The 23,814-nt window shown below is 38.0% G+C and overlaps 1 protein-coding gene across 1 annotated transcript in view; it reads left to right on the plus strand.

The window, feature by feature from the left end:
* Positions 1–11,050: 11,050 nt before the first annotated feature.
* Positions 11,051–23,814, plus strand: part of LOC104619664 (dihydropyrimidine dehydrogenase [NADP(+)]-like) — a gene marked incomplete at its 5' end in the record, with an annotated part of 86,032 nt that continues 73,268 nt past the window's right edge. Inside the window, 5 exons of the mRNA XM_010285616.1 lie at positions 11,051–11,152; positions 12,680–12,738; positions 17,248–17,361; positions 19,229–19,266; positions 22,828–22,915. Of these exons, the coding sequence (XP_010283918.1) occupies positions 11,051–11,152; positions 12,680–12,738; positions 17,248–17,361; positions 19,229–19,266; positions 22,828–22,915 (401 nt within the window). The remainder of the gene's footprint in view (positions 11,153–12,679; positions 12,739–17,247; positions 17,362–19,228; positions 19,267–22,827; positions 22,916–23,814) is intronic.

Raw genomic sequence — 23,814 nt, forward strand, 5'->3', positions numbered from 1 at the left:
CGGCGCAGCCAGCGGGACGGCCCAGCTGGCACCGGTCCGGAGCGTGGGACGGGTGGTCCTGCGGGCCCGGGGTTACCCATTTCCGTGTGTGCTGGCTAGATGCCTCAGACTGCCTGTAGGTTGGAGCATTTGTGGAACTGCAGCTGGGAGATTTGCTTCTGAAGTCCTCCGCTGATCCAAAGTAAAGCGGTAACGTAGACGCCCCAAGAAGCAAAGCGCGGTGTGCCTGCGGCCCTGGTGTCGGCATATGTGAGCGACCGGCGATGCTCGCAGCCCCTTTGAGAAGCAGTATCATCTCTGCATACTACAGAAGTAAAACAAGAGAAAGGTTGACCTTTTCTAGATCAGCCAAGCAGCATGCGGAAGAACTTGAAACTGGAGTGAGTTCTTGAAACACTGTTTCATTTCTAAGCCCTAGAGGAACGCAATTAAAATACTTAAAAACGTAAAGGATGCTCCTGAGCTGATAGTCAATTCATTTCCACATCCATTTGCTTCAGTAAAAGTAGCCCCTTATACACAGCACTGAATGTGTTGTATGGTGACTAAGCTACATATTACTGGAACAAAGAAAAAAGGAAACAGCCAGACACAAGTATTTTAAAGATACCGCTGATTGTACTGAAAATTAATTTTTCATTACACTGTCATCTGTTCTGAATATTAGGTATTACTGTAACATATATGCTTTGTTGGTATTCATTAATACTACAGTATTTCAAACACTTGCAGAGAAAAATCTGCCTTTACTTCACAATGTATTTTTGTATCATTGTCACTTATACTAATATGTAATATACTCCGTATAATCTCTTGTAATTTGAAGCTTCCCAACTGTAGAAGCCTCACACTACTCCTCATAGTGACGTTCTTGGAGAGTTTATTCTCTCTTACTGCACAATTTGATTAAAGCGCATACTTTGCAGCTCGCTTGGTGCAGCAAGTTACAAAAACTGCCCCTCGTCTAGCTCGGCTGCCTGTAGGCTGGAAGTACTTTCTGGAATTGCCTGTAGCACTTAAAGGCAGCTTTCAGGTGGGACTATGGCTAGAGGCAAAAGGGGGTCTCCTCTGGAGTATGCTGCTTTCTAGTTGCTCTTCGGCAGTGTGGGCTCCATCAGGAAGATCTGTTTATTAATGTGCTGGTGGAAACAGGGCAACGCTGAGGTCTCTCATCCCTGACCCTCTCTTTATACCACAGATGGTTTAATTTAGAGATTGCTGTATTTTGAATTTACTGAAATAAAGTATTTTGAAAGACTTTTAAAGTCTGATTAGATGGGAGCGTTTTGTTTCCTTCTCACAAATTCCCCTTTTATTGAATACCTTCAGAGTTATTCAATAGAATTATTAGATACCACAGTCACACTTCAATTTCACTCTCCTTCTGTAAGTGTGCATCAGACAGATGGATGCTTTATATGACAGGTGAAAGTAGAGGTTTCCTTCAGGATAGTTTCTTTGCGAAGTTGTTTATTTGCAGAGCGTAGCCTCAGGATAGCACTAGTGCTTTTGTTAGCAGGTGATTTGTGCCAGCCCCGATACAAATGAAACATTTGATTTGCGCGTTCTATTGTAAACAAATGTGCACATGCTTGCTGTCTTCAGACACACCGTATTTTATCAACATGTGGGATCCTTATTTCTTTTATTACGGTGTGTAGTGAAAACCAAAAATAGAAAGGTAGTAAGGTGTAATAAAGTCTTATGAAATGAGTAAGAAAGTTGCCTAACATAAAATTCAAACAAGAAGTGAGAGTTTACCATGCAGAATGTATCTTCAAAATGTTGCATACAATTAGAGAAGAATTTATTTGTTACTCTCTAAGAAATATGTGTGAATATTCTGTTTGGATTCCTATTTAACTAAAAAAGAAGGGAGCTTCATGTTAATGCTGTTTCTGATACATTTGGTAAGATATCTGAGTGGCTTAATTTATGTTATCCCATGTGGTAATCAGAGTGTACAAATCACCATGTTTTGTTCAATGTGTTTTGAATGTAGTCTTTTAATATTCATTACCCTTCAGGTATTTATTTAAAAGAAAAAAACAAACCCAGAACTTAGATGTAAAATCAAATGATTATTTAATGTTATGATGCAGTATATATACATGCTAAATTACACCTTATTTTCTTTATGAAACTAACACAGAACCTACTAGATACTCCCTGTATGATTGCTATTTTGATATTTAGATCCAAGAGATCAAAATGATAGGAGAATCATTAAGGGAAAGACACTTTAAAAATTAATCTGTAGGATTTCTCATTAGTGTGAGAGCATACTGTTTATTGCAATAATTACTGCTGTAGTTAGATGCAGTGGAGAACAATGTCAAGTGAACTGAATATTATGAACAGTGTAAAGATATCCAGTCTTCCTTCATTAGCAGTAATTTCAAACATACTGTCTGCTACTTTTTTTGTCTAAAGAGCTATGCAAATAGGACTACTTAGTTTTCTGAAAATAAAAAATACAAAATATGAAATTATTTTAATAACAGCAATTTGGCATATCTTCAAAAACTATCAGAGAATTGTAACAGTGGTCGTCATAAGACTTGTATGAGCTATTAAAAAAAAAAAGGCAATATTTAAAGACTCGAAGTGTCTCACAAGTTACACCCCTGTCACCATAAACAGAAAAAGTATTTTATTATCTGGCATAATGCTGGTATTTACTGTTGAGACTACATCTATATCTAGCAGAATTTGAAAAATGGTGTATTCCATACTATGGGATTTTGTACTAGAAAGCAACTGGTTCTTTTGACATGCAAAAATATAGTTTGTTTTTTAATAACTGCATATACTTTGCTCTCACACAGGTGTTAAACTCCAGTTACCTTGGTGTTCTAGTCAATGTTCATTCACAATATGATCTGAAAAACAAAAATTGATGTAATTATATGTTATTTATGAAAGTATTATTCTTTTCTCAAAACAGATTTTAAAAGTGTCATCAAGGAACTCTGACTTTGAATGACTTCTGAGTTTACTGGTTCTGTTTAAATGTTATTTTTCCTTTAAAAATGTCTACTCAATAGGCCTCCAACTTCAACAGTAGTCTAAAAATGAAACTTTTCTTTTTTACTGTCATATTAATGCCTGTGACAAGGATTCATCATCTGATACTCAACAGTCTTCCTGATGATCAATGACTCAGTCTGAAGTCCAGGTAACTCTTGAGTTGCCTTCACTTTTCATAAAAAGCATGAGTAAAAATAGCAAATGTTCCTACAATTTCACCTTAGGGTACAATGAAGTTAGAGACAGACTTCTCATTAACTGCCTTGGGATGGTGATTTTGTTTGTTCGGAGCAGCAGATTGAAAATTCTGCTCTTGATCATGGTAGCACTTAAATAAAAAAATTCAGAAAGTTTTTGTTAAATTGAGTAAGACAACAGCATCTAACTTGGTGGTCCAGTGGAGTGCCCAGGAATGAGGGATAACTCAATGGTCCTGATATTGCCGTGGAGGCTTGGATGCAAGTGGTTTCTGTGTCGTAGGCTGCTAAAAGCTGCTAAAGTGTTCTGTGCCTTAGTCCTTCATTGTGAAAATTGAAGTAATATTTCTTTGCCTTATGGCTTTGATGGGGAGAGAAGTACAAACTAAGAGTGAGAGATGCTGAGGTGCTGTGTTGTTGATGACTGCCTAGGTGAATGTAGGGGCATAAACACAGCCTGCTGTACAGGTGTGAACTTGGCTTGTCTGAGTTCAGAGTTGACTCCGGTTAGCACAGAGTGAAGCTGTCGTTAGCATAGCTCTGGGTCTGTGAAAATAAGCCCTAGGGAGAGCAGGTAGGGAAAAGTGATCCTTGAGTAGACAGTCTGTTGCAGAATCACAGACTCACTGAGACTGGAAGGGACAGGGGGAGATTGTCTCGTCCAGTCCTCTTGCTCAGGACAGCATTGACTAGAGCAGCTTGCTCTGAGCTATGTCCAGCCAGCTTTTGAATATCTCCAGGGATGGACACTCCACAGCCTCTGTGGGCAAACAGAAAATAGTAGATGTGTCAGCATTATGCTGAGCCTAAGTTTACTGGCAGAGTAAGAACTGGGCAGAGCTAATTCTTTCATATGTGGTTATGGGCACTGACCTAGCTGTATCTTTTCCAGAGTGAAGGGTTTTGACACTTTGCTTTCACCTGGTCCACATCCCCAAGGACGGTAGATCTGAACAATGCTGGGGGCTGGGAAACACACAGAGAGTCAGCTTGTTATATTCTCAGGGCTGCCGAGGAGATGTCTTAAAGTATAAGGCTCTTTGACTTTGATTTACGGAAATACATGTCTGCATTCAGAACTGTAACTTACCGTTTTCAGGATGAACACTAATCATTGTAGTCACAATGCAGACAAGTTTTATGTTAGCAAGAAGTCATGGTTTACAGAACAGTATTTTTGAAAACGGCTCATTGGTTCATGACATTTGGTTCAGGTATCACTTAGCACTGTTGTCTGGTTAGTGAGGCAAAAGATGCATCACTCATTTTAAAGCTATGGTAATATGGCTAAGTTCTGAGCCTACGAAAGAAATGCTGCTGGTCTCTAAGGGAATAGTGATCCATAACTGGACAGAAAAATTCAGACCAGCTGTGGTGTTATAATATTGCAGAAATAAGTTTGTCAAGTAACTGAAGATGTACCAATATGAAGATTTAGTACGATACACCGTACACTTCCGTAAAACATAATGTAAAATTAAAAATTTGCATTTTGGAATATGACTCAAATACCTGTTTTCTTTTAAAAGGAAAATGTGGAAATGTGGCATTTTTGAAAAATCGGCAAATTAATATTAGTATATTTACAAGAGAGCTGTGGGTCTCTGAGCTGTAAATGCTGGTCCCAGAATTAGCGTCTGTAGCATTCTGAACCTCTTGGGCTCTTGGGACAGGTTTGGCTTGAGAAATTGGGCCTAGCAAGGCGTCTGTGTTAGTTAATGCTCGCTGCTGTTGGTTTTTCTTTCTCTCTCCCTTTTTCTTAATCGACTTTTTTCCCTGCTTATCTTTCTCCCCGCCCAACCCCAGCCAGGATACAGTGTGTCAGTAATTTAATCTCTTATTTCTCCAAGAATAAGATGATAATGTCATACTTTATATTCATGGTAAATTAATAAAATATTTAATAGATACTAGCATGAGCCATTATGAACTGACTATGTAAAATGGTGGAATACTTCAGGGCATTTGTCACACATAATTCATGGATACCGACTAAACTGATTTCAACTCTTTTGGTTGAGATGGCTTGCGATCCACACCTTATATTGTGACAATATGGAAAATACTGGAACTTCTCAATTTTTTTGTCTTAATAGATAGAAAGGGAACATTAAATCACAACATCTAAAAATAAGTCTGATTTGTTTGTTCTGTTGGAACATGAAAATTATTTGAATTATTCATTATTATTTGTAACGTTTGTATTGTGAACTCTGGTAGTAATGAGATGGATGCATTAACAATAACTCTTATCCCTCCAAAAATGATGGTGAACCATTATCATTGCTCTTGCAAAGCAGTATGGTGAACTACAGTTGAATGATTATTTGGCTGAATTGCAAACCAAAATATGATGTCTAAATTTTTTGACAGAACCTGCCTCTATTTGAGACTTATCTCTACACAGTGACTTAGGCTTATACTATGGAAAAAGTGTGTGTTAGAGAAGGATTAGGACAGGTATAATGTTACTGGTGTGGCAGTAATAGGATTCATCCAACAAAGGAATGACTTCAGTTTAAAATATATGAATAGGTAGTGCTATCAGGAGCTATTCAGAAAAAATAGCTTTATATTTTTATGATAAGCAGAAAAAAGTATATACTATACTACCATGGTGATAGGGTAGTACGCTCACCAGGCTGATGTTGAGAAATATGTCAGGAGGTTGTGTAGAGCTATTTTCAGGTTCAAAATAATCATCCTAGAATTTCATTTGACCATGTAACATTTTTTTATCTCCACAAAGGCAACAAACATGCAATGTGAAGTATAAATTTAATGCATATTTTAATTATGTGCTAGAAAATGACTAATTTGCACTGATAGGGAGACCTTTTTATGAATTACCGAATTGTGCAAATTAGCAAGTGAAGAAACACAATTGAAAAATAAAAAAAAAATCACACAATGTATTTAATCTGTTCTGACACTTGTGGTTTGGTGTTAACTCTTTATGCTAGTACATCATCTTGCGCTGCACTAGTGAACATAAGTAAGTATATTTTAGCAAAGATCTTGCTGTGCTATCAGTAGAGCGTTTTGCCAGAACAGTGTCACTCCTTACTCTTCACTGAAAAATGGGTTGGTTATTCTGCCTTATGTAATATATTGTGCATGTTTCTATTGCTGTTCTTTGAAACTGTGGGCAGAGTTTTGTGTGGTCATGTTTTGTAACTGCAAATTAGTAGAACCTAGGTTGCTGGATTTAAGCATGTGTAAAGCACCAAAATGGATTTGTGGAGAGATCTTTCAAAAATACAGATAGACATTCTGCTCTTAATTACACTGATTTTGATTCCTTCAGCATTAGGAGAATTGATACTTTTATTTTTCTCTTTGTGAAAATAAACTTGTCAAAAGCTGTCAAGCTCCTGTCTCTCTGAAAAGCTCCTGGTCTTCGAAGGGGCTGAAGAGGTTGGTCATGGATAACGAAATGAAGGAATGCAGAAAAGACAACTTTTACTATTCTTCATTCCTGTCTAATGCAGAAAGACAAACCTCTCATGACTGGCAAAATATTCCATCTCCTGATTACGCAAAAAAATTGCTTCAGAGTATAGAAAATAATGAGTAGAGGCTATTTTCACAAATGTGTTTCCAGTCATAATGTGACTGGTACATTTCAAGCCCATAGTGAAATGGGAAATTAAAGAGTGGATAACTTTATCCTTCTGCTATTCCAGGTTTGCGAAGGAAACACAAATTATTTTGACTGAATTACAAGTGACTAAACACCGTTTACTTGCATTTGTTGTCTTCTGTTCCGCTGCTTCATGTTACGTAATTGGACACATATAAGCAGCACAACTAACACACAAGTTAAGTGTTGGTCTGAATTTATATTGATATTCTTTGTTGAACTGCATAACTTTAGTCAGAACTCACAAACTGGAGATGAACCCCATGTAGTTTCTAGTATCTTTGGGTACCTTTCTTGGCTGAACAATGTTTTAACACCATATAGCCCTTGAATGTACCTGAAATGGGACTCGAGAGGGGTTCTAACACAATGTATCTTTCCTTCTACTGCTTAAAATTTAGAAGCCGTTGTCAAGATGCCTTCATGCAGGCGAGCTAACTACTTTTAGAATTGCTAACTAGGCAAGTCCTGACTGAGAAAGGAATGTGATAAAGCAGCATCATCGACAGTCAAAACTCTTACCAGTCTACAGTAATGCCAACTTGGAATATATCCTTCTGTGATCAGATTCTGGCCAAGGACAGGGGGATCAATAGCTAGGCTTGCCTTTTGGCTTCCTGGAGCCAGGGATGCAGGGATGGAGCAGACTGACTGTAGTAACCATCAAGGGGGTTCTCCTGTTGGCTTCATTCATGGTGAGAGCTGAGATCCAGGGGAGCATTGAAGGCTTTTAGCAACTGCAGTGCTCAGGGAGAGTGGTGGTTGTGCAGTGATAAAAAGGGCAGGGGTAGAGAGCTTCAGGATTCTTACTGCAAAGAGCTGTGGTAAGAGCTGTCAATCTGCAGGTATCCTCCTCTTTCGGCATTCATACAGAGTAGAGAAAGCAATTAGCAGCCCTCACTGTTAACGAAAAGGGACACTGGTAAGGAAGCTATACTTGTGATTGTGTTGGTATCATAGGCTGTATTGTAGTATCCTATAAATCCTGAGGCATGCAGCTGCTGGAAGTTATCAGGTATATTCATCAAAACCTAATGCTTCTGGGTTAGAAAAGAGCGACACTAAAATCACAGTGTCTAAGCCTGGGATGGAGAGCAATAGGGAAGTGTGTGCTAACGTGTACTGTGTCTGTTTTTGTGTAGAGAGAGGAGGTACTAACGGAGGGTGGAAGAGAAGCAGCACTTTGTACTGATTCCTAGGCTTTCTGAAATGTCTCTGTATGACTTGTCTGAAGAATGCAGTATTTGGATCTTTGCAGAGTACTTCTTTTATATATAAATTTTACATTTTTCTGTAATTGTTTTCAAATAACTGCATAAAAATGAATTGCCAAAAGGCAGACGTCTGCTCATTTGTAGTAAGAGAAACTATCTACCAAAAGAGAATATTTAAATTCCAGCAGGTTTTTGAAAATGCAATGCCTTTGGGAAATGGGAAAAGTATGCCTTTTCAGTTGCACTACATTTACAGTCCTGGGATTGCTATATTTGGTGTATGTCTAACAATTTGAGGTGTACAAAGTAGTACAATACCACATATTCAAGAACAAGTGATCTATCAAACCATGGCGAATCAACAGGTTAATGATTTTTTTTAATTCATCCTAAAATTTCTCTGGGCTGTGTTTCTCTGAAAAAAAAAAAAATTCTTTTAATATTTTCCAGACAGCACTTAACTGCTGAGGCATCCCAGAAAATGTATCAATTCTTATGCCATTAGCTTTAGTATGGGAGGAAATGTGACAAATACTTTGCCTTTTATATAATCTTTTTAAAAGGATGTGAAAATTCTTCCTACTTAGGTTGTAAGGGTAATACCTTAAATGCAAGATTTTTTTTGTGCCTTCCTTTTAGCAACAAATATTTGGCCTCTTTTTGCAAACAGATGAACTGATTGTGGTCTAGTTGCCACCTACGCCTTCTTGGCATTAGCAGGCCAGTGCCTTTTCTATGTTTAGCTAGTAGATGGAGTTTTCTTTGCCAATATACATCCACCTAAAAGGGGCTGCTATAGTGTTTAGAAATCAGATCTTTTTAAAAATATGTTTGGGTGGTTGTATTTGAAAATCCTTGTATATAATACTCACATATTTTAGATTCTTTGGGTACTGTTATTTTAACTAGAGTCCTTTTTATTTACCTTCTTGGTAAATAGCAGTCGCTTTTGGAGTAACTGCTAAGGTGCTAAAAATAGGGATTTGATTCATAAGTAAAATGAATACTTGTGTCACTCCTGTAATCCTAAATAACTTGAGAGCTATATGAACTCTTAAATTCTTTAAAGTTTGCTTATCTCTGTGGGAAACCTCAACTGTAGATAGATAAGCAGACATAAATTTGCCGTTTTTAAAGGCCATTATTCAACATACTAGGAGAAATTGCAAAGATAGTGTAAACCTGTTAGGTCATCTAGTCCAGCCTTCTGTCCATGTAACTTTACAGTAGTCCTGGTTGGTGAGACTTTAAAGATTGAACAGCTATCTTATATCCCCAATTAAGTAGTGTGCGTGTAGCAGTTTTTCTACTCTGGGATGAATGAAATTGTGGTAATGCAGAAGGATACAGTCCAGTCCTTCTGTGAACCAGCCTTGCCATCAAGAGGGTCAGGTTCTAAATTTATTTGGTGACCACTCAGATCGATAGAAAGTGAGCCTCCATATTACCATTACTGTCTCCGTAAGTTTTCATTAAAAAAAAAAAAACAAACAACCTTTTGTATTTAAATTAGGTATTTGTTTCATGTAAATGTCAATAGTCTGGGGAGTGACTTTTGGCTATGTCATTTATTTACAGCATCATATTTACTGTGACTGTTGTAAAATCCTTCACAGTGAAGGTTTTTATAGTAAAATCTGGATTTAACACATACATACCAATCATTCAGTCTTAAATTAGTGTATTTACTTCTGGTAAACAAACAGGACTGATTTTTCAACTATCTACTATTGAAATGTTAATTATAATTTAAATTATCTTTAAACTCAGGATATTAAGAACGCAACATTGATTCTTAGTGTGATTTGTGGAGGGATTCTCTTTCTCTGTGCTGGCCTCTGTAGTTTGCATATATCATTTCTGTTATTGTGTCATAAAGCTCTTTTCATTTGCTGAGTGGATACTGTTTTTGAATCTTTGCTTTTCTACCTGAAACTTATTCAAAAAGTAAAGCCAAATAATTCCCTTAAACAGCAAAGCATACAAGAAAATGCCACCTTTTTTTAAGATGCTTATATATTATAAACAGGGATATGTTATTTTCCTATGTCTAAAAAATGTATAAAGGTTATGCAGTTTAGAAAATTAGAACCAAAATAGCAAGAATGTTTCCTTTTTTCTGGGTCTTGATGGCTGAGCATATTAAAAAGTGACGGTGTCACTTATTATGGTGACCAACCTCTTTATCTGCAAAAGAGGATGGAAGAAAGTCATTGTACACATGCAATTTCCAGAGAAAGTATTAAACCTTGGAATTCTCTGCTGAATTCTTGCAGTTTCCACACCAGTAGATCCTCTCACAGAAAAGACATGAGGAGTGGCACAGGGTTCTGAAATATGTGGGCTTGGCAGTATTGGGTTGATGGTTGGACTTGATGATCTTGGAGGTCTTTTCCAACCTCGGTGATTCTATGATTCTATGTAGCTGCATCAATTTTAAGGCGAGGAAAAGAGTGAGGACACTGGAGCAGTTCCTACCAGTCTGGGTGCTGGGAACTCACTTCTGGAGGACTTGCATTAGGTTGGTTTAACAAATTGCTTAAGGGCTTTCATTATAAGCAAATGCTCTGTCTAACTGAGTCCCACTGAGGACTACCTATATTAAAGTAAAATGCAGTTAAGCAGTCTGATAACGAACAAGAGTGTTCACCATCTGGCAGGACTGAGCTTTACTAAGGATACTCTGGCTAGAAGGTTTACAGTTTAGAAAAAGATGGTCGACTGGGGTCAATAACTTCTCTCCTGCATGGGAAGATGCAATCTTTATTGGGTTCACAGTGGAAACGTGACTGACCTCTTAGTTTTCTCTGGACTTCTAAATGTTTGGGGTTTTTTTCCTACAAGTCTGAAAACAAGGGAGACTGAAACCTTCACAAGGTGACACCAGCAGCAAAGCCTGCAGGAACCTCCTTGGTCTTTTACCATCTTTTCTCCCTTCCCCTTGCACCCTTACCTGTTGCTAATAGGATCCCGGGTTTGGAACCGGCGGGAGCGCAGGGCAGCGAAGCCTGCCTTACAAGCGCTGAACCTACGCCGGGTCCGTTCTCTGGGCAAATGGCAGGATGATGGTAAAGAGAGTGCCCGAGAATTCTTTGGAGCTCAGATCCTAAAAATAAGGGAAATGTTAGCTTATTCTGCTGTTTCTGCCTTTCCCAAGACTACTTCTCCACAAAGGTTCTTTGTTTAAATCGCTCTCGTGTTAATTGCGGTGGGATCACTGGCATGCCTGAATTGCAAGACAGATGAGCATTAGCACTATTGGTCTGATCGTTAGTCTCTGTGGTGCTGCAGTGAGGAAACCGGTTTCTTCTGGGTTTGTAGTTTTCAACTGAGAACGTTTTCTTAACTTTTCACGTCATGCATTTCAGTTACATTATACTTTATCATAGATTGTGTATATATGTTATTATTAAATGTATAAAATATTTTCAGTACAAATAAATGGTAGATGTGTGCTCCTGTTGTTAATGATGTATTGTACAGAGTGCCGTTTGTAAGATGTGCATAGGTGATGAAGGCATTTTGTGAGAAAAAATGTCTGTGACTGAACTTGTAAAGTGTGTTTTTCCTGAAGTGAACCCAAAGGAGTTTCACTGACATTAAGATAAACAGACAACAGGTGTTTCATATTTTGAAAAGGTAATTTACACAGGATAAGAATCATGCCACATAAAAATAATTTCTTCTCTCCTAAAAAGACTAGAAATAATCCTTGATATAAGTCAAAAAGTCTATAACACTTCTGGGAGAATAGTCCAGGTGAAAGAAGATTATTGTGTACAGGGCAAGCTATAATAAAAACTGTCAGTTCTGTCAACCCTTCTGTCCAAGGTCTATAGAGGATTAAAAGGATATTGAACATCATGTAACAGCTGTCTCCTGTGTGAAAAGGATCACTATTGTGGTGAGCATAAATGTACCCGTTTAAAAAAACCCCATAAGGCAAGGTGTGGCTGAGCTGTGAGCGGTTGGTTCGGCAGATAAAGTGCTGCTTTTAAGGACTGAAAGAGCACAGTCCGAGTTTGAAATAGATAGTACCAAAGTCCTGTTGATGAGTGCATTTCCAGTATGTCCTTTGCACTACTGGAATAATATGGGTTACCCTGAAGTTTGACATAATAAACAACAAACTATATTGTGTTCCTATGGTGTTTGGAAAATATTAATTTATAAGTAGTGTGAAATGTAATCAGTGTTTCCAGAGAAGTGGCAGATTGACTTTTAACTACTTTTTTTTGTAACTAAAAATTCTTAAGGTTTAAATAAAAATATGTTGTTGACAGTAATAAAAACTTCAACTATACTTAGGACAGTGTAACAAATTTTGAATTGTTGATTAATACTTTTGAAAACACAGCAATTTCATAATACTTAATATGAAACAAGAAAACAGGAGCAATGCTTAGAATGAATATTACTGTAAATCTGTAATATTTTAAATTTTGGTATTTTAAATTAAAAAAAAGAGGTTCTTTCAGTTCTGATGTGAATAGGAGGAGATAGGCTACCCAATATAACCGTTACTCAGAAGGTGCAGTTTGGTTGGCTTGTTGTTTTTTGTTGTGGGTTTTTTTTTTGTTTGTTTGTTTTTGTAGGAATGAAGTATGAAAAAGGAATAGCTATCCAAATTATGGAATGGATTTCCTATGTACAGGTACAGGTGGCCCTCAGATTCTTTAGTACAGACTTTAACAGTTACAGCACCTGCTTTCCCCTAAGTATTCACGTGTTTGGCCAGTGGTGTGGGTATAAAGATAAACCTGAAAATTAAATTCAAGATAAGTAGTTTTTTTCTTCTGAAAATGTATCCTGTACTGTTGTATATTGCTAAGTTCAACTTTATTTCCTTTTACACTAACTTCAAATAAGTAAATTTGAAGACCCAGATTCCCAAATACCTTTTATCTCACTGTACAAAGCAACAATCTTGAGGACAGTAATGTAGTAAGTCCTTCTGGAAGGAGTCTTCAAAATAATTTTTCAGAAAGCGATGGTAACTTCTTAGCCAAGCACTTGTTGGGAGCAATCAGGCCATGGAATAGGTATAAGGTGTGAGGTCCGATTGCAGTACAGAATCGCAGAATGGTGGGGGTTGGAAGGGACCTCTGAAGATCATCTGGTCCACCCCCCTGCCAAGACAGGATCACCCAGGGCAGGTTGCACAGGAACGCGTCCAGTCGGGTTTTGAAGGTCTCCAGAGAAGGAGACTCCACAACCTCTCTGGGCAGCCTGTTCTAGTGCTCCGTCACCCTCACAGTAAAGAAGTTTTTCCTCATGTTGAGGTGGAGCTTCCTGTGCTGCAGTTTGTGCCCATTGCCCCTCGTCCTATCACTGGGCACTACTGAAAAGAGACTGGCTCCATCCTCCAGCTTAACCTAAGTTTACCTAAGCTTAAATTCTAATACAATATTTCAAAACAGAAATTCAAGCATATTTGTTGACTTTTCAGCTTAAACACATCTGGTAACATTCAGTGTATTAGATAACACTATGTAAACTCTGTAGTTTCGTACAGAGCTCTCATAGGATTGTTTTAAACTTCTTAATCCTAGCTGAGTCAGCCATAAACTGTCTGAAAAACTCCTCTATGAGGAGTTTTTCAAAAAGATGAGAAAGAGATATGCAAAAGTAAGACTTTTTTTTTTACATCAAACCCAAATCCCAAGATGACCTGCCAGCTTTTAAAGTCAGTGGACAAATCAATGTATTGAATTTTTAAAGCTACTTGAAACCCGTATCTAGCTTGTTGTTCATGGGAATTGCAAAAATGTAGCTATTTAATACAACCTGTTTGAAGAGGTACAGTAATACTGCCCTAGTCTGGGGCAGAATATCAATAAAGGGACCAACTACAGTTCATTAGAGAGTTGCCACAATATGAAGGATGACAAATAACTGAAAAGATGAGAAGACCAGGAGTCTCTGGAGCACATCAGGAACTGTTTCCCATAATAGTTTTCTGTGACAGACAGCACCCAAACTGGTAACTGCTGCTTGAGAATAACCTCAAATTCCTGTTGGTGGAAAACAGGTTGATCTTGCTGGGACTCATAGCTTCTATCTGCATATTATCTAGAGCTAAAGTCTGACTTCATCTCTGGCTACGTTACCTGATGTATACCTAGTGACACCAGAAGTGTCAAAAACGAGAACTGAAGCTGCATTTGGTGTACCATGTTCCTGGATGGAGCAGAAAGAGAAGATTATTATTTTTAATAGCCCCCTCCAAAACATAGTATGCTGATGAACTGGAAAGAAACCTTTGTCACTTAGAAATGAATGCAAGAAATGGAAAAGAATAACATTCAAATGAAGAATCAGAGGTTCATTTTGTGTCTGAAGTTACAGAGGCTGAGGTGGAATAATTGCTGCAGGTAAAAGTTTGATGTAAGAGAGATGTGTGGTACATGAGTCTGCACATACTTGTCAGGAACTGTATGGTTGACATACTCCATTTAAGATCTACCACTGAGGAGGAAGAACAAATAGGTCTTGACACTCACTGGACTTCATGCCTTTATACAATCTTAGCGCATTATATTCCTGCACCATGGCAATAATTTTGTGTGAGACGTCATCATAACAACTTTGTTTTTGGAGTCAAAGAACTCTGGATGTTGTAGAGAAATATATAACAAATGGACTATAAAAAACAAAACATAGACTTAAAGATGCTGTAAATAAATTGCCCTAGTAAAACTCCAAAGAAGAGGTAGTCTGTGTGGGACTGAAGGAGCTAGTGAAAGTTATTCAATACAGATTCTAGTACTGGTTAAAATAAATTTTTTTTTTTGGTAGTAATATTGATTTGGTATGAGCTGCATATAACATAGTTACTAATAGAAATGTGAACCATTTACTTGATTTGCTTGTTCACAGATTGAGTCTATGAGAAAGTATAAGATGGTTGAAATGATTTGCATTGTGTATTTAAAAAAAAAAGTTTTGATTTCTGATCTGTCAAAAGGATGCTGTGGTTTTTCTGATTTGGCATGTGCTGCTATACATGCTTTGTGCTACAATATTCTGTAAGCTGCACTACTTTCTCCACTTTTAGTCAACTCTGTATAGTAGCTTTACTCTGTAGCATTATGAATTGGGGAAGCATGGTTAAAGTAATCACATACAAGGTATATAAAATGAAGTGGGTGAATGGCAGTAGTCTTTGAGGCTATATTGCAATATGGTAAGAGAAAAATTCTGTGTCCCAATAAAATGACAGGAGGAATTTAAGAGCAGGCAGAATGTAATTTCCCATGAACCGACTCGGAGCAGGCATCTCACCATGAGGCCATGCTCAGAGCACTACCTCTGAGCTGGCTGTGTTCCCACCATTCAGCAAGGGTTTAAGAGGAAATCCCACCAATCTACTTTTCTTCTGGTAGCCTCTATTTGCACGTGTCTGCTCACAGACTGAGATAGCATAGTCCTGAGTATGCAGAAGAGATGTTGCTAGGCAAGGACAGTTTTGGTGCAGGAACCTACCAGAAATGGAGGTTCTGAAGGGCTGGGTGGTGGGTGGCAAAAGCTCAGAAGATGAATTGGAAAGTGACTGGTGCACACTCTCCTATGCCACTGTTGTAAATACCTGCTGGCAGACATTGTGTCACCTTTTTTTTTAATGTTATGAACATTATTGATTAAAATGGCATTATGCTGAAGAATGGCAAGTTATAGGCCAGAGAAGTGGGGAAGTTTCAAAAGAATGGGGAAAAAAGACTACAGAAAACAGGAAGACAGCCAAGCAGATGCAGAGAGGAGAGTTCCTGCACTCAAGAGGATTCAGAAGTAGATGAGAAAAGAATTATGGTCGTGTAGAGAGCCAAAGAATAAAAGAGAAAGATGAGTCATTGATGAATGGAATGATTTGGAGTCTATGTCATACGATTCACTACCTCTTAAGTGTCCGAAAATAACTTTGTAAGTGCCATTATTCTGCACTAGGGTAGGAGGTTTTTGTGTCTAAAGACTAACTTTCAAATCTAAGCATTTCTTCCTTTCAGTTAAAAACACCTCCCTTACACCTTCTATAGTTGCCAGCTGCAATGTCATATCTGTCTCTAATCCTGTAGAGTGCCTCTATTTAAAATTTGCTTCCTCTGGTCAACTTATTGACAGAGGAGTCATCCCATTTTCTGTGGGTCTGCAGAAGGCTCACAGGACACCCACGTGATTGAAGAGGCAACAGTGATGATGTAGGAGTCTTTCCTTCATTCTTCAGATATGAACTAGTGTTGCCAATTTACATGACACTGTTTTGTTTCTTATGGGTCCTGTGCATTGCCTACAGGCTGGGCATTTATCTTTCCAGTATTACATATCCGGTACAGTGATGCTTGCTTGTACAATCTGTGTTCACTGCCTTTTATACAGTTTCTGATGCCCTTTGTGTTCAGAGGTGTTTCTTGGGCATTATATCTGTTTCTCCTATGGTCCAAAACTATGTGTTCATAGTTGATTCTAATTTAAGATTATTTTGTCTTCGTTGTTATGTTGCACATACTCAACTGAGTTCCCAGCCTTCAATGTGAGAGTCTATTTTTCTCCTTCTTGACTTTGAATGAAAAAAAATTCCTCTAGGTATTGTTTGTCTTTGGTACTCAACCCTTATATCAACCGTTATTGTGTTTTTGTGTTTAAACCTGGCAACAAAATCTCCTCATTGCTTTATAATCTTTTTATCCTCTTCTATTCCTTGTGAACTGTAATGAACAGGAATACAAAAGGGCATTAGGATTTTTGTTTGAGTATTAGTTTTGTGTATTTATGTTTTTTTTATAAAGAAAATAATGGCAGCAAGTCTTTTTTTACAGCTGCCAGCAGTAGGTGGTCACCAGTGGTTTTCTAGTGCAGCTGAGGATCTTTATCCTGACATCTTTTTTAAATTAGTGTATATATGTCCAAATCTGTGTTTAGAGTTGTCCTTGACCCTGTTTAAGTATAGCAAGATCAAATGGGGAGAAGAAAGCCTAAGTTCTGTAAGATTAGCCATAAGTGGTTAAAGGGTTGAACCTCAAGAGAAAAACTTACATGATGCTCTTCACTTCTGTCATCAAAGGCAATGGGCATTCAACTTGGAATTACATATTTATTTGGAGATTGCAGGTTTATTTATTCCTTACATGTGGCTTTCTTATTCCACTGTTTACCATTCCCATCTCAGGGTTTTGAGAGTGATGCAAGAGACTTGGAACCAAGAAGAGCCTTGACATCGGAATTGGATCCCCTGTGCAAACTGGCCTCTAGTTTGTTGGGTGGAATTAGCTCTACCAAATTGGTAGATTAATTGGCCAAAGCCTCAAGAAGTGTGTAAGAACATTGTTATGAGACCTGTGTAAAACTGTTATGTGGGTATCTAGGCTGTTTCTCTGAGTAGGGGATAGAGTTTTATAAACTTCTATGAATAGTAGAGCTGGAAGCCTTTTTTTCAAAACGAATGTTTGTGTCCTGTAGAAACCCACATAAATGGATTAGGATTTAATCTGCTTCTAAACATTTGTCAACAGTAAGCATGATAAAGGTTATTTGGGCTGTTTTGTCATATATGAAAATTTATTAGATTATCAGCAATAATCCATTGTGGGATATTACTCCAGATTATCTGTTTCACCCCCAGCCTTTCAGCATACATGTGATTGCACTTCAGGTAATATTTGTGCCAGTTAGATAGACAATCATTCACTGCAATTTTATGTAACGATATCACTAAATTGCCCCTCTTTGTTTAGAAGCAAAAGTGTGTCAAGAGCTGGTCTAGACCTAGAAATGAGGCTATCTAGTCAGATATTTTAACTTTAAAATAAAATATTGGGTAATATTTGAACAATTAAACAAAGAAAATATTAATTGAAAAGTAGTTTTGGCTATGGCTTCCTTTTTCTCTTCTGTACACAAGAGTAGAGAACTGGTTTCTGGTATAATTTTATCCCGAGGGAAGGTTTTGTATAGAAATTTGTTATTTTTATCCTTTCTTTTCCTCATTTGCTTTCTATTCCTTTTTATGCATACGCATACCTCATGTTTTTTTGCATCTTTTTTCCCAACGGGTGGTATTTGTTCCAAAAATTTGCAACATTTATTTGTCTATTCCATTTTTCTTTTTTATTATGTTGAAAAGAATTTCACTACTTTTGCAGTGCCTTTTTTCTTTTATTGTGTTCAGATGTTTGTAATCTGCTGCTCTCTCCATTTTGTAGTTTTGGGTTTTTTTTGTGTGGGTTTTTTTTTTTATTAGTACCCGTGCTGGTAGAGGTTGATTGAATGGGTTTGTGTGTGTACGTGCACGGTTTTATTTTGCACTGACAAAATTAATAGGTACAAACCTGATAGCTGATAATGTTGGGCTACTGCATAAGTATCCTTTGCATGCATTATTTTGTGCCTGAAAGAGATTTACAAGCATGCTCATCCTAAACAATAAATAACTTCAGTGTTGCAAGATTTAAAAATAAGAAGTTAAAGATTTTAAGTTCACTGGGGATACATATGTATAATTTAACACTGTTCAGTAAGAGATGTAAATTTTGAGCTTGTATGTGTGGGGAACGTGAATTTCTGTCATTATATAGTCACAGGCATGTCTATAAAGCAATGCCAAATGGTAATATTTGCATAAATATTTATATAAATATGCTATACTTGCATAGCATTTGTAGGGGTTTTATATCTAACTTAATTTACCATTTCACAATGAGACTGAGTTGAATCAACAGCTAAGTGCTTCCAAAATATAAAAATAAAATTTTTCTTTGAGTTCCTCAAGTTAGGGTTTAGTTGTGCAAAGACTATGGTGTTGCCTGTAACATGGAAATCAATATGCATATAAAGTGAATATGGTATCTTTTAAGATTCAACATAGGCTACGTGTTTCTTAAGCAGATACTGTTCCATGAACAAATAGGGGAAAAATTGATAATAGGGTGTTTTCTGATAGTTGAAAGGATTTTTCCTATATTTTTACCAAGAAATGCTGAGATATATACTCTGAGACTAGCATAGGTCTGGCTTTGTCTAATGGTCTGTATTTCTATGCAGTCCAGAATACTATGACCACTTAAAAACATGGCTGTTTCATTTTAATGGTTTTCTGTTTATTTTCTTGTTGTTTGTGGGGTTTTTGTTTGTTTGTTTTTTTAAATTGTAAGCGGGTAGCTCTTCATTTAAATTTGGTAGAATGTAGCAGGTGAGTTAGGGAAATTAAATTTCTAGTTTGTTGTTTACATTATTTTGAACTAAAACCATAGTAATGGAATAATCTTGTAAAATGAAAGATGCGTTTTCATAGGGTGGGAGGACAGTTAAAGAAAAAGGAAAGAAGTGTAATAATGTTTCTTCGTATGGAGACATGCATGTGGAATTGAAGCTCATTGTAATTGTCATCGTATTCCCTTAAGCACAGTATTTTTCCTGTGATTTTTGAAAGGATCAATCAGTTGCAGCAATTTATGTAATAACTTTCTGGTGGGTGATTCTACTGTTTTATTTATGCTTTTTGCCTGGTTCACCAGACTGCAATACCTTTGCTCCTTGGTACAGTAAATGCACTCTGTAATATCTATTATGGTATGGTCAAAGGATAATTTATTGTCAGACAGAAAAATAGGTCAACACTAATGTCACTTGATGATCAACCCCCCAAGTTTAATAAAACACCTCACCAGCACGCATTCTGCACAGTGCTTGATGTTTTATTAGGACTACAGTACCTTACAGTACCCAGCTACAGCGGGAGTGTAATTACTGAGCTGTCAGAGTGATAAGTGGGATTAATGGCAGCCTGGTGCACTTTAGTCTGCAGAGCGCTCAGAGAATGAGAAGATGGTATTATTATACGAGAAAGTCTGGACTGGCATATTCGTGGCACCCTCTCCTCCTCCCCAAAGCTCACATTCGAGTTTGCGTTACCCGCCCCCCCAATAGCTGACATTTTCAACACCTGTTATTTGTGAACCAGCTCAAAAATCAAGGAATAATTTGGTAAAGATGCTTGCTAGCCACAACGAGTGATGTGTATGCTGCTTATCCTGCTAGGTGCCGTTCCAGTCAGTTTTGACATGAGATTGTTTTATATGTAATCCACAGAAATGTATTTTATGTTAAGTGCAATTCTTTTGTTCTTGGATACAGGACTGTTGTATTTTAAAGGAAACCATGTTCAGGAAAGTGAAGAGCAAAAAGTCATTATGGAATTGTTGCCTTTTTTAAACGTGATTTTACACTTCTGTTACTGCCTTGCTGCCTATACAGGCAAAATGATCATCCGAGCCCTCATCGTGGTGTATTTTGTCTAGCGTATCTCCTTTTTTTTCTGGCTTCTAGTACTAAAACTTTGCTGTCTTTCAGTCTGCTTAGAATGCTACCAGCATCCTCTTGACTGTTCTCTGGCCACATCAACCGTTGCAGGTCCCCACTGGCCTGCCTTTGCTTGTTAAAGCATTTAGAACATGTGCCTGTCAGTGGGTAGTGCCGGGCAGATGTGTGTTTAACTGCCCCAGCTAAACCTGCTGGTGCTCTTCTGCCAGAGCCCTCTGACACCCTGACTAGTTGAACTAGTAACCCACCCTGGTGTTGAACCTGGCTTTGGCTTTATCAGGTTTCCCGGCGTTTGCAGCCTGTGAGACCTGTTTTCCTTTAAATATTTCCTCTGGGACCTTTTCCTTATGACTAGTTCTGTGAGAAAATCCAAACAGCGGCTACCACATGTGCCTTCAAATTTTGCTGGTGCCATGGTGTCTGCAATAGCCAGCTAGATAATGAGTAGGAAGATGAAAGACTAATTAATCTTTTACTTAACTGGCTTTGCCTTCTCTCTTATTCCACCCATAACTGAAAACAAAACAAAACCCCACAACAAAAAACCAAAAACAAAAGCAATGTGTGCAATTGACCAAGTCGGGCCAGTCTTTCACTTAAGGTACTTCAGGCATTTCATTCCTTTTAATGTGCTTTTCACTTCTGTGTGCATGTAGTCCATAGGCCCCTTGCAGCTTTTGTGTGTTTGAAAATATTCTGTCCCAGCCAGTTCCACAGTGTTGTTATCTGTCACTAAGTAACAATAGTTAAGGTGGGCTTATGGAACTTGTGTGAGTAGTTGTGCTCAGATAATACGTATAAAACAAATTTATTTCCTTTTCCATAGAATGTTAAAATCACAATTTACATAAATTCTGTATGTTAGTAAAACAATATTGAAAGAGCATCTGGAATAACTTAATGAATTCTGGGATAATTAGTAGTGGGGCATTTGACCTATGATAATTATTGATATGTAAAACCAAAAGCACGTACAAATACTTTTGTGTTTAATAGAGAAACATTTTACTTCAGCTGACTTTTACCTTTTCGTGTTAGGTTTGCTGAGTGCAAGGTGCACAGACTGCTCTGAGGGCTTAATCCTTAGATGGGGCTTGTGCAAGCAACCAGACTGGTACATCCTCATGGATCGCTATGCAGGAAAAGACAATAAATCTTTGCTACTTAGTATATTTTAATATACAGTTAGGTTTTGTCATTAGGGATGAAAAGAGGAGGATCCTAGGGATTTCAGTTGGGAGTATGCATAAGACCACTGAATTGTTTTCAGAGGTCACAGACATATCACAGGAAACTCATAGAAATGTGACTTGAAAATTTATCAGCCATTCTTACTCTTTAGCCCATCAGTACAAAGTAATTCCTTCCTCTGTAGAAATACTGTTGCTTCTGTATGTCTAATTGTCCAACATCCAGAATTTAATCCACAGTGACACTTCCAGAACTTCATTAATAAATTCAAATTCACAGCACAGATGTTTTTCAAATAGAAAAATGAAATGGTCAGAAGTTTAGCAATCTTGGATTCCAGGGAAAAAAATTACTCCTATGTAATTAGACATTGTTTCCTAATACTTAGATGTGGGTGCTCCTCGTGTTTGTAACTGCACCCTGCTGCCTTCCTTTGTAAAGCAGAGTCAACAGAACATAACCCATCAATGTTGAATGGAAGCCAATAATGATCATGTAGTGCTTTGAGGTTTCAAATAGAAATTTTTGGAAAATGTTCTGTATTATTCCTTTGTGGCTTATTGTCTACCATGCTAACTTGAAAACCTTAAGCTACTGACAGCACTTGGATTCCATGTCTCTGTCCTGGTTTCAGCTGGCATAGAGTTAATTTTCTTCACAGAAGCAAGTATGACACTGTATTTTGGATTTGGGATGGAAGAATGTTGATAATGTGCTGATGTTTTCAGTTGTTGCTGAGCAGTCAAGGGCTGTCTGGCTTTTCATGCTGGCCTGCCAGTGAGCAGACTGGGGGTACACAGGAAGCTGGGAGGGGACACAGCCAGGACAGCTGACCCAAACTGGCCAGAGGGGTATTCCATACCATATGGCATCGTGCTCAGCATATAAAGCTGGGGGAAGAAGAAGGAAGGGGGTGGGAGGATGTTTGGAGTGATGGCATCTGTCTTCCCAAGAAACTATTAAGCATGAAGGAGCCCTACTTTCCTGGAGATGGCTGAAGCCCTGCCTGCCCATGGGAAGCAGTGAATGAATTCCTTGTTTTGCTTTGCTTGCGTGTGCGGCTTTTGCTTTCGCTATTACACTGTCTTCATCTCAAGCCCTGAGTTTTCTCACTTTGACTCTTCTGATTCTCTCCCCTGTCCCACCGTGTGGGAGCGAGCGAGCGGCTGCGTGGTGCTTCCTTGCTGGCTGGGGTTAAACCATGACAGTCTCCTTGACACATTTTCTTTTATTCCTGTAGATGCTTGAAGTGTGCAGATGCTCCCTGTCAGAAGAGTTGCCCAACTAATCTGGACATCAAGTCATTTATCACGAGTATTGCAAACAAGGTAAAATCAGGCTTGCAGTAGTACATGGAAGCAGATAACAGCAGTTACTTGCAGTTCTGTTAGTGAGATTGCATTTCATGTTTTATCGTTGTAAAGTTTAAAGCATCTGTTGTAAACTATTTTTTTTAAAAGTTCAACAGTAATCTAATTTTTAATTATTTTTACTACTGTTTTGTGCCTGCACAGATAGTGTATAGTGCAAATCTATTTCTTCATGTCACTTTTTCTATGAAGTTTTTGATTTTAATGGTTTTCAAGTATAATGATATTCAAAATACTGAGCATTACAGTGCAATTATTTAACTTTGCTGCTACCTGAGGTATTACAGTTACAAACCTTTTCTTTCATTAAAGATTTTTAAGTTTATTTTTTTTAAGAAGTGATTAGAGTTTAAATTTGCTTTGGGCAATGTCTTAGTTTCAGCCAGGATAGAGCTGGTTTTCTTCACAGAAGCTAGTGTGAGACTGTGTTTTGGATCTGGGATGAGAAAAAGTTGATAACATGCTGATGTTTTGGGTTGTTGCTGAGCAGTCAAGGACAGTCCAGCTTCTCGTGCTGGCCTGCCAGCGAGCAGGCTGGGGGTGCACGGGGAGCTGGGAGGGGACACAGCTGGGACAGCTGACCCAGGCTGGCCAAAGAGATATTCCCTGCCATACGACATCATGCCCAGTACATAAACTAGAGTTAGCTGGGGGGGCGGAAATCGCTGCTCGGGAACGGGCTGTTGATCACTGGGTGGTGAGCAATTGCTGTATTGGGCATCACTCGTACATTCTTTTGTTGGTATTATCATTGTTGTTTCCTTCTCTCTTTCTGTCCTATTAAACTGTGTTTATCTCAGCCCACGAGGTTTTTTTCTAATTCTCCCCCCATCCCACTGTGGGAGGGGGAGTGAGTG

Source organism: Phaethon lepturus, unplaced genomic scaffold (genome assembly GCF_000687285.1).
Source record: "Phaethon lepturus isolate BGI_N335 unplaced genomic scaffold, ASM68728v1 scaffold41854, whole genome shotgun sequence".
NCBI lineage: Eukaryota > Metazoa > Chordata > Aves > Phaethontiformes > Phaethontidae > Phaethon > Phaethon lepturus.